Source organism: Thalassophryne amazonica, chromosome 10 (assembly GCF_902500255.1).
Source record: "Thalassophryne amazonica chromosome 10, fThaAma1.1, whole genome shotgun sequence".
NCBI lineage: Eukaryota > Metazoa > Chordata > Actinopteri > Batrachoidiformes > Batrachoididae > Thalassophryne > Thalassophryne amazonica.
The window spans coordinates 71,647,349-71,662,303 of record NC_047112.1 but is presented as its reverse complement, the minus strand read 5'-3'; the positions used below and the strand labels follow the sequence as shown (position 1 = coordinate 71,662,303).

The window sequence follows — 14,955 nt, the reverse complement described above, 5'->3', positions numbered from 1 at the left end:
CAAGGAAAGGTTGCAGATAGGTGGAAAAGTCTTAAGTGCTTCCATTGTATCACCTGGGGAGCCAAGGTAAGTCTCCAGCTGTTTGGCCTTTTCTTGGGAACTGGGCTGTTTGATTGAAGAAAAGAAGTCCCTCCTCTGAAGAGAGAAGAAGGCAGCTCTCAGCTTGATTGTCCTCAGCTTGGTCCTTCAAGTGACTTTTGATGTAGTCAAGGCCTAATGAATATGGGGAAAAGACAAAAAACACTGAAATTACAACAGTGAAAAATTGCATAATGATTAACTGTATATGGGTTACAAACAAATACACCAGCACATGCTTGTGTTAGAGCTGAAACAGTTGGCACCCTCCTTGACTGGTTGGCATTTGAGGGAAATTCACACTGGCCATGGAAACCAATAGAATGTATAGTCTACCGTCAATTAGATATCGACTGATACAGTATTTCCCTGAATGCTACCACAGATGACATCTGATGACCTATAACGTGTCCTTTTATCCTTTTATCGCGCTGCTAAAGGACACTTGTTGTGAAGGGTGCCATGAATGAATGAGGAAAATGACTGTATTTCAGCTGCGTTGGATAATAAAAAAAAAGCCTGATTTGGTTATTCAAAAAACTTCAAAATTATGTTCAAAAATAAATAAATAATCCTGAAGGGTGCCAACAGTTTCAGCCATGAATGTACTTCGTAGCAAAAAACCCCACCTGTATTATAATAAAAGCAGCACTTACCGAGTCTCAGGGTGTAGTCGTCATTTGTCCAGCTGGTCTTGAATTTGGGCACGAGAATTGCAGCAGCGATCAGCTCTGGTTCTGTGAGGACGTGTTCGAAACGCTTCTCAAGGCCTTTTAGTAGAGCATCAATTAAAGGCCTACAGAACTTGGTGACAAGGCGGAGGTTTTGGAGCTTATTCTTGAGTATTGTGATCGTTGGCACCAACCAGCCCATCTGCACATTCGTATCACCCTGCAGGACATCCAGGGCCTTCACCACCGGGGCCATGGTCTTCATGTATTCGGCCAGGAATGCAAGCTCAACAGGTGTGAACCTATTGAATCAACAAAGAAAGAACAGAAAACAACACCTTCAATTAAATAACTAACAAATATTGCAAATCACCTGCACAAGGGGTTAGTAAAAATATACTGTAAATAGAGGAAATACATTAATATGTATTTTATATCTTTTCAGTTAATATTGATTGAAATAATACAAAAAATAAAAAGTGTCCGGTACATACATGGCTATCTTCAGTGCGCTGCATACAGCTGTGATGGCCCCTTCTCCCTGCTCCCTTGTAATTCTGATGATCCTCTCCACCGCCAAGGACAGGGAATTCCATCTTGTTGCATTTGGCCTCAATAACTGCAGTTTGCAGTTCTTTTCGATGACTTCTGCTGCATGTGGTAGATCTTGCGCTTTTGTTCCAAAGTCCCCAACACTTTGAAAAAGCTGAGCGTGAAACCCGCTTGTAGGCGCTGTTGACATTGGCCTCCTCAACATCAACAGCTGACACCAAATTAAGAAGGTGGCAAGCACAGCGATGGTGTCTGGGTAGTTGGTATTCCAGGCAGTCATCCTCGTCAAGTATCGCTCCAGCCTCGACGAACTCCATGCCCTCACTCTCCTGTTCTTCATCATTCCCATCACCATTGTCATCTTCGGCTTCAGCACTCTCGACACTAGGACCTGGGTTGTTGTTTTCATCAGTTTGCCCATATAGCTTAAAAGCTTTTATGAAGTTGGACCCATTGTCAGTCGTGGTGCGTGTGATTTTGTCTCGGATGTTGAATTCACAGTGAACTTCGTTCAATGCACTGGCAAGGGCAGAGAAGGTGTGTGGCCCATTCAGCTGTTTACAGGCTAGGGCAGCGCACCGTCTGGTCATACTCTGAGGGTCTAACCAATGTGCTGTTACGCCAAGAAATCCACGCCTGTATGCTGTCCAGCAATCCATTGTAGTGCCAATGAAGTCAATTTCACTCATTGCTGCTTTCAGATTGTTTCTCATTTCAAGAGAGGCTTTCTGAATTTTGTTGACTACAGTGTTGTGGGACATGACATTTACATTGGGCTGGAGATGCTGTATGAGATCTATAAACCCCTGCTGTTCCACTGTATTAGTTGCATGTAGACCTTGCACAATAAAGTTAAGGATTTTTTATCGACACTGGCCTGGGACACTGGCCTGCTGCCCCATAATCTGGCTTGTTTGGTTGCTGGGCCTTGCTGTGGTGGTGCTCCGTCTGCCTTTCTTTGTTGGGGCCGTTGAAGTGAGGACTTTGTATCTCTCCAGATGATTTCTGTGTTTTCTCTGCAAAATATGCAACAAAACATTTAATCATTAGTTCATTAAGAGGGCACTGTTAACATCGTTACAGATTTGTTCAGCCACATTTCCTCTACTTATACAGTAAGTGGCCACTAGGGATGGGTATTGATAAGATTTTATCGATATCGATGCCATTATCGATTCTGCTTATCGAGCCGATTCCTTATTGATTCCCTTATCGATACCTCTTGTGAATTTTGTACTAAAAGTAGGCTTTACAGTTTTTCTATGTATTTCATTGAGTCTTAAAGTAAATAAATATGAAATTGGTCACTGTATCCTTGATCTCTGGACATAAATAAAAATAACAAAACGGTGTTCCCTTTGAAGTTATTAATTCAGACTAGATTCTGATCGTTTCTAACTTGACTCAGCAGAGAGCTGTTCAGCATTTGGAGCTGTGTGAACAGAATGGACGACGATTCTCGTTTCTTTCTCCAACAAGACAGGAGTCCCAGTTAGTAACTTTAATCCACACAAAAATGAATCACGATTGACATATTCAGGGATGAAGGTGGTGAAAAACAAAAAGCTGAAACCCAAAATTACCCCCCCGACACCACCTGCACGAAAATGTTTCAATTCTAGACGCTCTGAAATGCAGTCTGGGACTATTCCAGACAATAAACTGCAGTGCGTGCAGCATCCATTTAGTGAAGGAAAAAAAAAAAACTAAAAAAAAAACAAACAAACAAAAAAAAAACAAGAAAAACACAACTTTCCTTATTCAAATTCATTCCAGTAGTATTCTGCTCTTACTCGGATGCAGCAGTTTTCTAGTTTGGCAGAAAGTTCGTGGAGGAAATCACTGAAGAAATTAACACATTAAAATATGGTTTGAGACCGAAACAAACTGTCATTAAATGAGACAGGGATGAACTGGAGGTGTGAGAGTCACTAGGTGTTCACAGGAAACACTTATTTATGTATGTATGTATGTATGTATGTATGTATGTATTTATTTATTTATTTATTTATGTTCATTGTTAGTTGCCTTTATATTTTCTGTTGTGTTCCTATTCAGGTTTCTTTTTTGCCTTTCTCTAAAATTATATATAATATCATTAGATTATTAATATATAAACAAAAATACATTTAAGAAATATTAACAATTTTGAAATTTGAAAACAAATGCACCCGAACGTGATGAGAAGCTGCAATTGCTTAATGCTAAGTTTTAAACATTGAAATGCCATAGACATGCTAACGCGTTAGCATCGCGTCCCGCTTTTAAGTTATAAATACATCTATCAACTGTTTCAGAAGACCATAACAGGTTCGGTGTTAACATAGAAAAGGTAAATAATACTCACGAATGCTCTTTGGGGTTTTAGCGGGGAAATTAGCGAAAGAAAGAAAGAATAATCGAAGCAATAGATCGAAGCATTGCTTCAATCTGTGAACCACTACTTCGATTTGGTTCACGGTTCAAAGCAAAGCCGGTGCTGGCAGAAATTTTAAAATTACAGACCCGCTGCAGGTCTGTAATCAATGTAGAGAAATTATCATTTTCCTAATACACGCCCCAACACAACAGCCACTCTGAAGGACCGATAATAACAGAATCGTTAAGCACAAAGCTTATTGATGTCAGTGGATCGAATCATTTCTTAACAATACCCGAAAGGAACCAGTTCTCGATACCCAGTGGCCACCCATCTCACACAATTCACCACTTTGACACAATTGCCCGGGGTAAAAAAACAACGAAGTGGCTATATTCAACAAGCCGGGGATAGGCTTGGTGAATAGCCTGCGCTAAGCTAATGGACGAGCCCGGCTCGGTGAATAGCCAATTAAACATGGTCCTAAATTAGGTGATGAAGATATTTGGACAGGTCATATTGAATTCAAGCAATCTTGGTCTATACAAAAGAAAGTGACACGAAGGAAGGCTATGAAATTGTTAATTCAATTGCCCAGGACACACAACCAACCAACACAACTGAAGACAGTGAAAAAACGCTGAAGGCACACGATTACATAAACATGGGAAAATAAACCAGATATTAGACGGTCTAAAAGCTTACAAGAGTGTAGTAGCTCACACTTTAGAGATTGGGGGCAGCTTATTCCGAAAACATCAGAGAGGCAAGGCTAGCGCCTTCGGCAATTGTTCAGCTGCTACCCGGGCATGTCTTGGCATGTCCCTATGCTAGCCAGCTGCAGCAAAATATATCAGTTATCACAGTTCGGTAGTAACAAAGAATAAGCTTACTTACCTCTACATGTTTTTTCCAAATTGGAGGAGAGTTATTGAACGCGCAAAATAACGTGGGTCTTGGTGTGCAGAGTTTGCACTGCATTTCCACGAGTCATTTTGTGCTCCCGACTATTTCGAAAAATTCCTTTGAGATAGGGCCAAGGATGAGGTAAGGTCTTGTTGGTCTCCGTCTCCATCTCCCGATACGCTCTCGCCTGTGTCCGACCTTGTCAGACAGATCGACATCTTTTTCTGAATCCGACATTGTGGCGTGACATACACTTCACGTTTGCAGCTTGTAGAACACCAGCTTGCTTTGCTTCTGACAATTCCTTTTGTGTCAGCAGCACAAATTTGACGAATAGCCTAAACCAAGTGAGTGTTTGCGTTATACGATTCATCCAATTACACTCGTTCTCACTAGGTGTGGATGGCGCCACTGATCTGTATTGGATGGCGCACATGACGTAAAATATATATATATATATATATATATATATATATAAACATTAAACTGAAGCCAAGAGTAACGAGGCTGTTTGTTTTAAAAATGTAAGTAATAGAAAGTACAGATACTTGTGTGAAAATGTAATGAGTAGAAGTCAGAAAGTAGGCAGAAAAATAAGTAATGGAGTAAAGTATAGATACCTAAAAAGGTGTACTTAAGTACAGTAACGAAGTATTTGTACTCCGTTACTTGACACCTCTGTTAAATTAACAGTATGATTGGCAACATGAATACATTTAGAAATTATCCTACATTTCAACTTGAAGAGTGAAACAAGCATGTTGTCTGTGGGGATCCACGGCCTCTAGAATTGGGTAGTGTTTATGAAATAGGTATCTGGACATTTTTTGAGGGTGCTAATAAATTATGCTTGATATTCCCTCCCCGACTGCATCCAGATTATGACCATATTTGCCTTGTCGGCCTGGTTCCTGCACATTCTTGCTATGTGTGACGGGGGCTTCAGACCTCAACAGTTCTTAGAAGATTAACTTAAGCCTTTCAGTTCCTGTTAATTATGTAAAATTTTTTCATGTTAATTTACGGTCTTAATGTATTTATAAATTGTTTAGGTTCTTGTTATTATATACACACTATTATTGTTGTTATTATTATTATTATTGTTATTATTATTTTATGTTATTATTACTTCTATTTTGTCATTTGATTTTTAAATGAACCGCAATGGAAATACAGCAAGTGTTTTCACTTTCTTGTCATTCATGTATTTTTAACATATTTATCAAATCAAATCAAATCAATTTTATTTATATCGCGCCAAATCACAACAACAGTTGCCCCAAGGTGCTTTATATTGCAAGGCAAAAGCCATACAATAATCACAGAAAAACCCCAACGGTCAAAACGACCCCCTATGAGCAAGCACTTGGCGACAGTGGGAAGGAAAACTCCTTTTAACAGGAAGAAACCTCCAGCAGAACCAGGCTCAGGGAGGGGCAGTCTTCTGCTGGGACTGGTTGGGGCTGAGGGGAGAGAATCAGGAAAAAGACATGCTGTGGAGGGGGAGCAGAGATCAATCACTAATGATTAATGCAGAGTGGTGGCATACAGAGCAAAAAAGAGAAAGAAACACTCAGTGCATCATGGGAACCCCCCAGCAGTCTAAGTCTATAGCAGCCATGATTAGGGAGGGTTCAGGGTCACCTGATCCAGCCCTAACTATAAGCTTTAGGCAAAAAGGAAAGTTTTAAGCCTAATCTTAAAAGTAGAGAGGGTGTCTGTCTCCCTGATCCGAATTGGGAGCTGGTTCCATCAGGAGAGGAGCCTGAAAGCTGACTCCCATTCTACTCTTAAAATCCCTAGGAACTACAAGTAAGCCTGCAGTCTGAGAGCGAAGCGCTCTATTGGGGTGATATGGTACTATGAGGTCCCTAAGATAAGATGGGAACCTGAATTATTCAAAACCTTATAAGGGAAAGAAGAGAAATTGTAAATTATATTCTAGAATTAACAGGAAGCCAATGAAGGAGAGGCGCAAGTATGGGTGAAATATGCTCTCTCTTCTAGTCCCGGTCATAATATAATATAATATTATATTTAATATTATCTAGTTATATGGTAATATTATAGTATACAGATGTACTTACATTGACTTACTCAATAAAATCATGCACGGCATGCACGCGCGCGGACACAGATGTCGCTCTCACTTTTAATATATAGATGATTTACCGCCACCTGCTGGAACACTGTGTGGGTCCCAGAATGTAATTATCAACATCCGTTTTCAGTGTTGTTAGCTAATATCCGTAGTTGCTCTAAAAAATATAGTCCAATCAATGTTCTGTTTGCCGGCATTCCTCCTTTACCCAAAATACATAGCATACCAAACAGCAAATGTCAGCTCTCCCAGTTTCTCCATGATCGAAGCCAACACGCACGCATGCACACAGAGGCCATAATGGCAACATAATAATGATGTAATTTATCTGGGATTTTCAGATTAAATTGCTTAAAAGTAATGAAATATTCAATCACTTTATGAAATGTGTGATTGGATGACAGCAGACTAACTGCCCAACTCATTTGGACCACTTGGTCGATTCTGTGTTTATCTACAAAAAAAAAAAAACTCAATATGTGAGAAAATTTATGAATGCAGATGTTCTCGCATTTAGGACAATCTGTAGTACTAGTGGATTTTGCATGAGGCCAATTTTTATCAGATTCCTCAGCTGCCTAAACTGTTTTCACACGCAAATGTTTGGACAAACAGTCAAATTTAACACTTTATTAACACATCAAGCAAGTAATTATCACATGCTTTCTTGTAAACTTCATGATGTGAATATATATATATAGATATATATATATATATATATATATATATATATTAATATATATATATATATATATATATATATATATAGAATATATATATATATATAGTATCTATATATATGTATATATATAGTATATGTATATATATATAATATGTATATATATATATATATGTATATGTATATCTATATATATATTATATATGTATTATATATATATAGTATATGTAATATATAATATATATATATATATATATTATATATGTATATATATTATGTATATATATTATGTATGTATGTATATATTATATATATATGTATATATGATATATGTATGTATATATGTATGTATGTATGTATTGTATGTAGGTATTTGTGTGTGTGTTACAGGTCTATGTGTAACCCTGTCTCACAGCATGTTGTGATTCAGCAGCACAAATATACATTAATCTATTGGTTTGCGATATTGTCACGAAAAGTGCAAATGTTTGTCAGGGAGCACAAATTTATTCTAATACATTCTGTGACAGCTGCACGAAATTAAAGTGAAGCGGGGGTGGGGGTCGAGGTGGTTAAGGTTAGGGTTGGAGTAGGGGTAGTAATAGTGAGTTTAAAAAAACCTGTCTCAAAAATTTATATCATTTTGTGACAGGAGCATGAAAAAACATGAGACTGGTGTGTGTGTGTGTGTGTGTGTGTGTGTGTGTGTGTGTGTGTGTGTGTGTGTGTGTGTGTGTGTGTGTGTGTGTGTGTGGTGTGTGTGTGTGTGTGTGTGTGTGTGTGAGAACACAACAATATTATTATGATTGTTTATATTATTATTATTATTATTATTAATATTCTAATTATACCATGTTAGATTTACTCTTTTGTTTGGGATTCAGTAGAGCCAAATGAAAGATGGCTGGGTTTGATCCCCTTTAGTTTTTAGGTATCATTGTGCATGATCAGGATATTTCTGCATCAACGCCATGTAAAAACATAAATAAATAGATAATGGTTTACAGAAAGAAGATGACAGGTTGTGTGTGTGTGTGGTTATTTTTTATGTGCTGCTTTCAGCAGATTTTGGTTTCAAGAATTTTGGAGGGCTGCTCCTGACCTCATTTATTTTCCTTTAAAACATTCCACCCTCAGGGGATTTGTAAAAACTTCATGCACTGGTCTTACGCACAGCAGCTCCATTCTGCCGAAATGTGTAGATGGTTTTTCACCCTGATCTAGTACCTTTTGACCTTCATTTTCAGCACATTTGTGCATCCTCGATCTGTCACCTCCCGCATGCCCCCTCCCCCTGGTGTGCAGAATGAAAAAGAGCCTTTAATGTACAGAGGAAAGTGTGTGCGCACATCCTTTGTACAATTTACGCACGCCTTTCTCCTAAACCCGGCACGGCACAGACGTGATCCTCACAGTACACCCAGCCTCACTCCTGGAGGACACGCTAACACGCTTTGATGTGACGTGACGGGGACTATCTGGATTCGCTCTGATCCACTCATCCCGCTGATGAGAGAAAAAACATGGACTGGGCGTTGCGCGTTCATGTGGAGCCTATAAACGGACGTGGCGCGCTTCAGAGCTGTGAGCAGGCGAGGAGGGAGAGGAAGAGAGGATAATCGTGGCAGACGACAGCATCATCTGTAACGCTCTGACGGATGAACAGAAGCAGCAATCTTACTACCACACTTTCTTTTTGCCCCTGTCTCTCTCTGTTTGTGTTTCAGGTGAAATGTGAGTAAGAGAGCTGAGCCATGGAGCTGAATGAGACTGGAGGTCAAACTGTGGCTCTGGAGCCATGTGAGCAGCAGATCCTCCAGGAGGACAACAGTTCCATCAGCAACCTGTTGTTGCACTGCTGGCTGCAGCTCCTCACTAAGGAATCGATTGTAGAGCTTCAAGGAGACAACTCCAGTCTTGTTTTGCGCATGATGATAGCGTGTGTCTACTCCATCGTGTGTGCCCTGGGACTGGTGGGAAACTCGCTGGCTCTGTATCTGCTGCACTCACGTTACCGGCAGAAACAGTCTTCCATTAACTGCTTTGTGATGGGGCTGGCTGTCACGGACCTGCAGTTTGTTCTGACTTTGCCGTTCTGGGCAGTGGACACAGCTCTGGATTTCCGCTGGCCGTTTGGTCCAGTGTTGTGCAAAATCATCAGCTCTGTCACTGCCATGAATATGTATGCCAGCGTGTTCTTCCTCACTGCTATGAGCATGGCACGCTATTACTCCATCGCCTCCGCCCTCAAGATGCACAGCAGGCAGGCAGCAGCTGCCAAGGCCAAGTGGACCAGTTTGTGCATTTGGGCGTTCTCTTTGCTGGCCGCGCTGCCTCACGCCATCTACTCCACTAGCGCGCAAGTTTCAGATGAGGAGCTTTGCCTGGTGCGCTTCCCAGACTCAGGCATCTGGGATCCACAGCTACTTTTGGGTCTGTACCAGCTACAAAAGGTCCTGCTGGGTTTCCTCATTCCTCTCATCGTGATCACTGTTTGTTACCTGTTGTTGTTGCGGATCATCCTCAGCAGGCGCATCGCAGGCCTGGCGGGCCCAGAGATCCAACACAGCCGGCAAAGCCGCCGCTCCAAAGTTACCAGATCGATAATCATTGTGGTTCTGTCGTTCTTTCTCTGCTGGATCCCCAACCAGGCACTGACGCTCTGGGGAGTGCTTATCAAGTTTGACCTTGTGCCATTCAGCAAGGCATTCTACAACACGCAGGCCTACGTGTTCCCTGTCACTGTGTGTTTGGCACACACCAACAGCTGTCTCAACCCTGTGCTCTACTGTCTGACCCGCCGGGAGTTTCGGCTGGGTCTGAAGAGCCTCCTCCTCCATGCCACGCCGTCAGTCAGAAACCTGACTCGTATGATGCGCCGCAAAGCAAAGGTAGCTGAGGCTCCGCCTGTTGTAGTGCTAGTCCAAATGGACGTCTGACAGACAGAAATCATTCAGAAAATAATAAGGCAATTGAGTTGGACTTGTTTACGAACAGAAAATCAAATCAGTGCTTATGGCTTTTTGAAAACAGCACAATCATAACGGACTATTTATTGGGATGTGCCCCACTTTCACTGTTATCCAACATTCACTCCGCTGCAAATGTTTTATTTTTTACTTCTGAGACCTCAGTTTTTCCTTCACTGTACCTCCCAGTTTCTCAAAGAGACAACACTTGCACTGTTTGGGTAATTTGGCATGAATATGTATAAATCATTGACATTGAAATAGTCACAGTACTCAGATGTTTGTCTGAGATGAATTCAGCTAAGTCTAAGATAAACCACAATTTAAATTTGCCACATAAGCTATAAAAAAGTAATATGTGCTATTGTTTATATAGACTAGACCCTGACCGATATGGATTTTTGGGTGGCTGATACCAATATTCTAGAATCAGAAATTTATGATGCCTGTATATCTGTTGATATAGACATAAAAAAATGGAAATGATTCCTAAGTTTTTATTATCAAACCCTTATGACAATGAAATGTAATTGAGGCTTGATGTTTTCCAGTTTAAATATTAAATTCAATTTGCTTATATAGCGCCAAATCACAATAATGCTGCCTCAAGGTGCTTCACACAGATAAGGTCTAACCTTACCAACATGGACCTTACCATCAACCAGCCAGCGTAGGTCACACTGCCGTCATGCAATTGCCATGTCACATAGTTCAGCATTTGCATAAATAGACTTCTTGTCTATTTTGGCCCCGTTTAACTGATGGCATAGTGAGCACTTGTCTCTTGTTAATGTAAAATGCCCACTGTGCCCGGAAATGAATGGCAACTGGTCACTATGGCTCTGTCGCTCGTAGCTCATGTGACCAAGGGGTGATAGGGGTCCCAGTCATGCTTGACAGCACTGTAGCCTGTGCTGCTAAAACGCCCTCTACTGGACAACTATGTGATGACACCATGTCTAACATCAAGTGTTTTACGACCTTGTTTATTCAGTGCAATAAAAGTATCATATTGGCAAAAATAAAAGGCTTTTATTGGCCAATATTATCAGTAAAACAGTATATTGGATAGACTCTAATATAGATGGTACAAATGGCATTGTTGGTCAAACTTGCTGAATTATATGTGGTTGAACAAAATTATTTTATAATTTTAAAGGGGTTGTATTATGCACTTTTCCAGTCTATGAACTGTCTTACAAAAAGTTCCAGAGAAAAATTAGGGCCACCACTTTGTGGTGTACAGTTTGAAATGCTTAGTGCAAATCAATTTATGGTGGGTCTGCCTCATCTGTGCTACGTATTCAGAGGACACATAATTGCCAAGGCACTAGATAGGTGTTAGAGGGGGTAGATTTTAATCATAATGGGCGTTTTCTGGAAGCAACATGACATAAACTACACAGAGCAACACAAATCATTCACTTTAAGAGGGAGTGCTCCAGGTTCACAGTACTGTGGTTTAGAGAAAGTGTGCACAAGTGATAGGTTGTCTAGAGAGTTTGCAGATCAGCACCAACCTGTCAGAGTTCACCAGTAGACAGCAGCCACCAAAGCTCCCTGAGGTGAAGGACTGAAGACGTAAGGGGAAGGGTTTGAATTTTTACACTTGCTTACTTTTATTTTGCTAACTGGTTGTTTTCAATTTTATTTGTTTGTGTATAGAAGCAGTAAGTACATGTGCCGTCATGAACCCAAATATGTAAGGTTCATCTGAGTGTTGCCCCCTCTAAATACCAAAAAAAACACTGCATTGGATTTCAACCAGGTTTCTGCTGGTTGATGGCAAAAGCGCATTATGCTGCCAGACAATACCAATGCAACCTCATTGTGCCTGACTACACCTAGTTTTTAGACCAACATACCCATGGCTTATCATCTTAAAACATTGCTAATAAGCCGGGAGCTCAGTGGATTACCAGCTGCTTTGCCAATTTATAGCAATTGGTTTGAACCCACTACCTGTGTATGTTCTTGAACAAGACATTTAATCTGCATCATCTCAGTCAACTCAGCTGCAAATGCATACTTGCCTTGGTTGGGAGGTAGCCTGCCTTAGATAGCTTCACACTACAGAATCTGGAGATAAGCACTTTAACCTGCTGCGCATATGAGTGAAATTCTACTCAGTATATAGTTAACATGGACATTCACCATAAGAGCATTGGGTGGAAACTACCAATAATGCTGTGCCACAAATTATGCCAAGTGGTAAATATGGTCCTTAGCATCCAAGAAGTGACCCGTTTCTGTGCCAAACACATATACAGCATATGTGTTTTTAACATCCTTGTTCCCTGTTTTCATCAAATAGAGCAAACAACTACAAATTACATGGTGTAGCTATTAACAAATTCGTATGATTAGTAACATTGCTGAAAATATTATTAATCAGAAATATGGATTTATTAATAATAAGCTGTTGAAGAGTCAGCATCATTCCATAGACTGTAGCAAGGATACATGATGGAGGGGAAAAACGAAAAGTTCACAATGTGAAATCCATGACCGACACCAGTGGTAAAAACAATGAACTCTTTCAGTAACTAGCTGAGTGATGCATAAAAACTACATCTAATTACGTCCACCAAGGACACAATAATATCACTGGCATTTATTTATCTGTCTGTATGTCTGTTAGCAGGATTATGTCAAAACTACTGCACAGAGTTTGGTGAAATTTGCACCACAGATACATATTAGGCCACGGAAGACTCCATTCCATGTTGGAGGCAATCTGGATCCGGATTCTGGATCAAGATTTCTATTTATATAGGCTTTGAAGGATTACATTAAAAAAAAAACTACTGAACAGAATCTCACAAAATTTTGCACCACAGACAGATATTAGGCCATGGAAGACTCCACTGAATTTTGGAGGTGATCTGGATTCTGGTTCAGGATTTCACTTTATTGGGTTTTAAGGATTATGTCAAAAGTACTTCATGGATTCTCACCAGATTTGTACCACAGATGGATATTAGTAAGTGGAAAACCCCTGGTTCACCATTTTGTGAATTAAATATCAGATTGTAACATCTTGATCAATCAGACCATTCTGGATCAGTATGCAATTATTGCATTGTGTTGTGGAATCCGGACCCAGCTAAAGTCCGGGTCACAATGTGAATATCTTTTATTTTGAGTCCTCGTCAAACCTTGGTGGACGTAAGAAATCTTGGATTTCTCTTGTTGTTCATATTTCTTCAGACATCCTTGGACTGTGCCAATGATTACAGAGCAGACCGCTATAATTATTATTTGATCAGAATTTTGAGCATATGGTGGATTTTTATAATCGCCTGGACGGTCGCACCCTAAACTTGCTCAAAATGGGACTTCCCTCAGACCAAACAATTGTCAAAGGTGAGTAGAGCGCTAAGAATGGTTTAATATGATTTAGGTTATAAAAACTGAACTTATCCTTTAAATGGAAGTCGCTGCTGCTTGCCACACCCACTCTGTCTTCAAAGAAGGGCTGTGTCTCCATCTCTTTTCCACAGATGGTGTGGTCACATTGACCTCAGACTTCAGTGGGCGTGTCCAAGAATAAACAGTTTAGATGTGTACACACATTACATATGTCACAGAAATGTAAGACAAGCCTTTTCGGGCCTAAATGTGGCTGTATAGCAGACGATAAGACATTCACAGTCATGGAATTGAGCGACTTTGGGGGAGATTGTCTTTCAATCCAATTTTTGCGTAATATGACCCCTTTAATTTTTTTAAAGGGGAAATGATTACATTGTCAGGATTCCAGAGTTGTTTCAACGTGCTAAATAACTCCTGTTTGTGTTTGTTCTTCAGTGGAATTCTGCTCATTGTCTCAGCAAACTTAAAAAAAAAAAACTTTAAAAAAAAATTGTAAATGTCGGGCAACAGTGTTTTGTTTTTAATTGTATAAAAATGGCAAATAAATCGTGAAAAACCTGGAGTGCATATGGTATAGCATATTTTTAAGAAACTGCATTGTGCTATGTTTGTGAGCTTGAGCTTTCTCAGAATAAAAAATGGCATAATAACTTGTTTGGTGCATTGTTTTTTGGTGGGAAAAAATAATTAAAAAACAAAGCAATCAATAGATGTTGCAATAATGACCTTCCCGAAGGACAACCATCTCTGCAGCAATCCACCAATCAGGCCTGTATGGTAGAGTGGCCAGACAGAAGCCACTCCTTAGTAAAAAGTACATGGCAGCCCACCTGGAGTTTGCCAACAGGCACCTGCAGGACTCTCAGACAAGGAGAAACAAAATTCTCTGGTCTGATGAGACAAAGATTGAACTGTTTGGTGACATGTTTGGAGGAAACCAGGCACCATCCTACAGTGAAGCATGGTGGTGGCATTATCATGTTGTGGGGATGTTTTTTAGCAGCAGGAACTGATGAATGCAGCAATGTATAGAGACATCCTGGATGAAAACCTGCTCCAGAGCGCTGTTGACCTCAGACTGGGGCGACGGTTCATCTTTCAGCAGGACAATGACCCTAAGCACACAGCCAAGATAACAAAGGAGTGGCTTCAGGACAACTCTGTGAATGTCCTTGAGTGGCCCAGCCAGAGCCCAGACCTGAATCTGACTGAACATCTCTGGAGAGATCTGAAAATGGCTGTACACTGACACTCCCCATCCAACC

General features: G+C 40.4%; 1 protein-coding gene and 1 long non-coding RNA gene across 2 annotated transcripts; one reads left to right on the top strand and one right to left on the bottom strand.

Moving 5' to 3' along the window:
• Window positions 1–2,264: 2,264 nt before the first annotated feature.
• On the bottom strand, window positions 2,265–4,027 carry LOC117519545. The gene is made up of 2 exons (XR_004563339.1): window positions 3,991–4,027; window positions 2,265–2,427 (listed from the first exon to the last, which is right to left on the bottom strand). It is a non-coding gene; the product is annotated as an uncharacterized LOC117519545 (long non-coding RNA).
• A 5,016-nt stretch (window positions 4,028–9,043) lies between these two features.
• On the top strand, window positions 9,044–10,329 carry rxfp3.2b (relaxin family peptide receptor 3.2b). Its single transcript, XM_034180841.1, has one exon. It carries the CDS (start codon window positions 9,101–9,103, stop codon window positions 10,283–10,285), a length of 1,185 nt encoding a protein of 394 aa, XP_034036732.1. The 5' UTR covers window positions 9,044–9,100; the 3' UTR covers window positions 10,286–10,329.
• The last annotated feature ends 4,626 nt before the right edge of the window (window positions 10,330–14,955 follow it).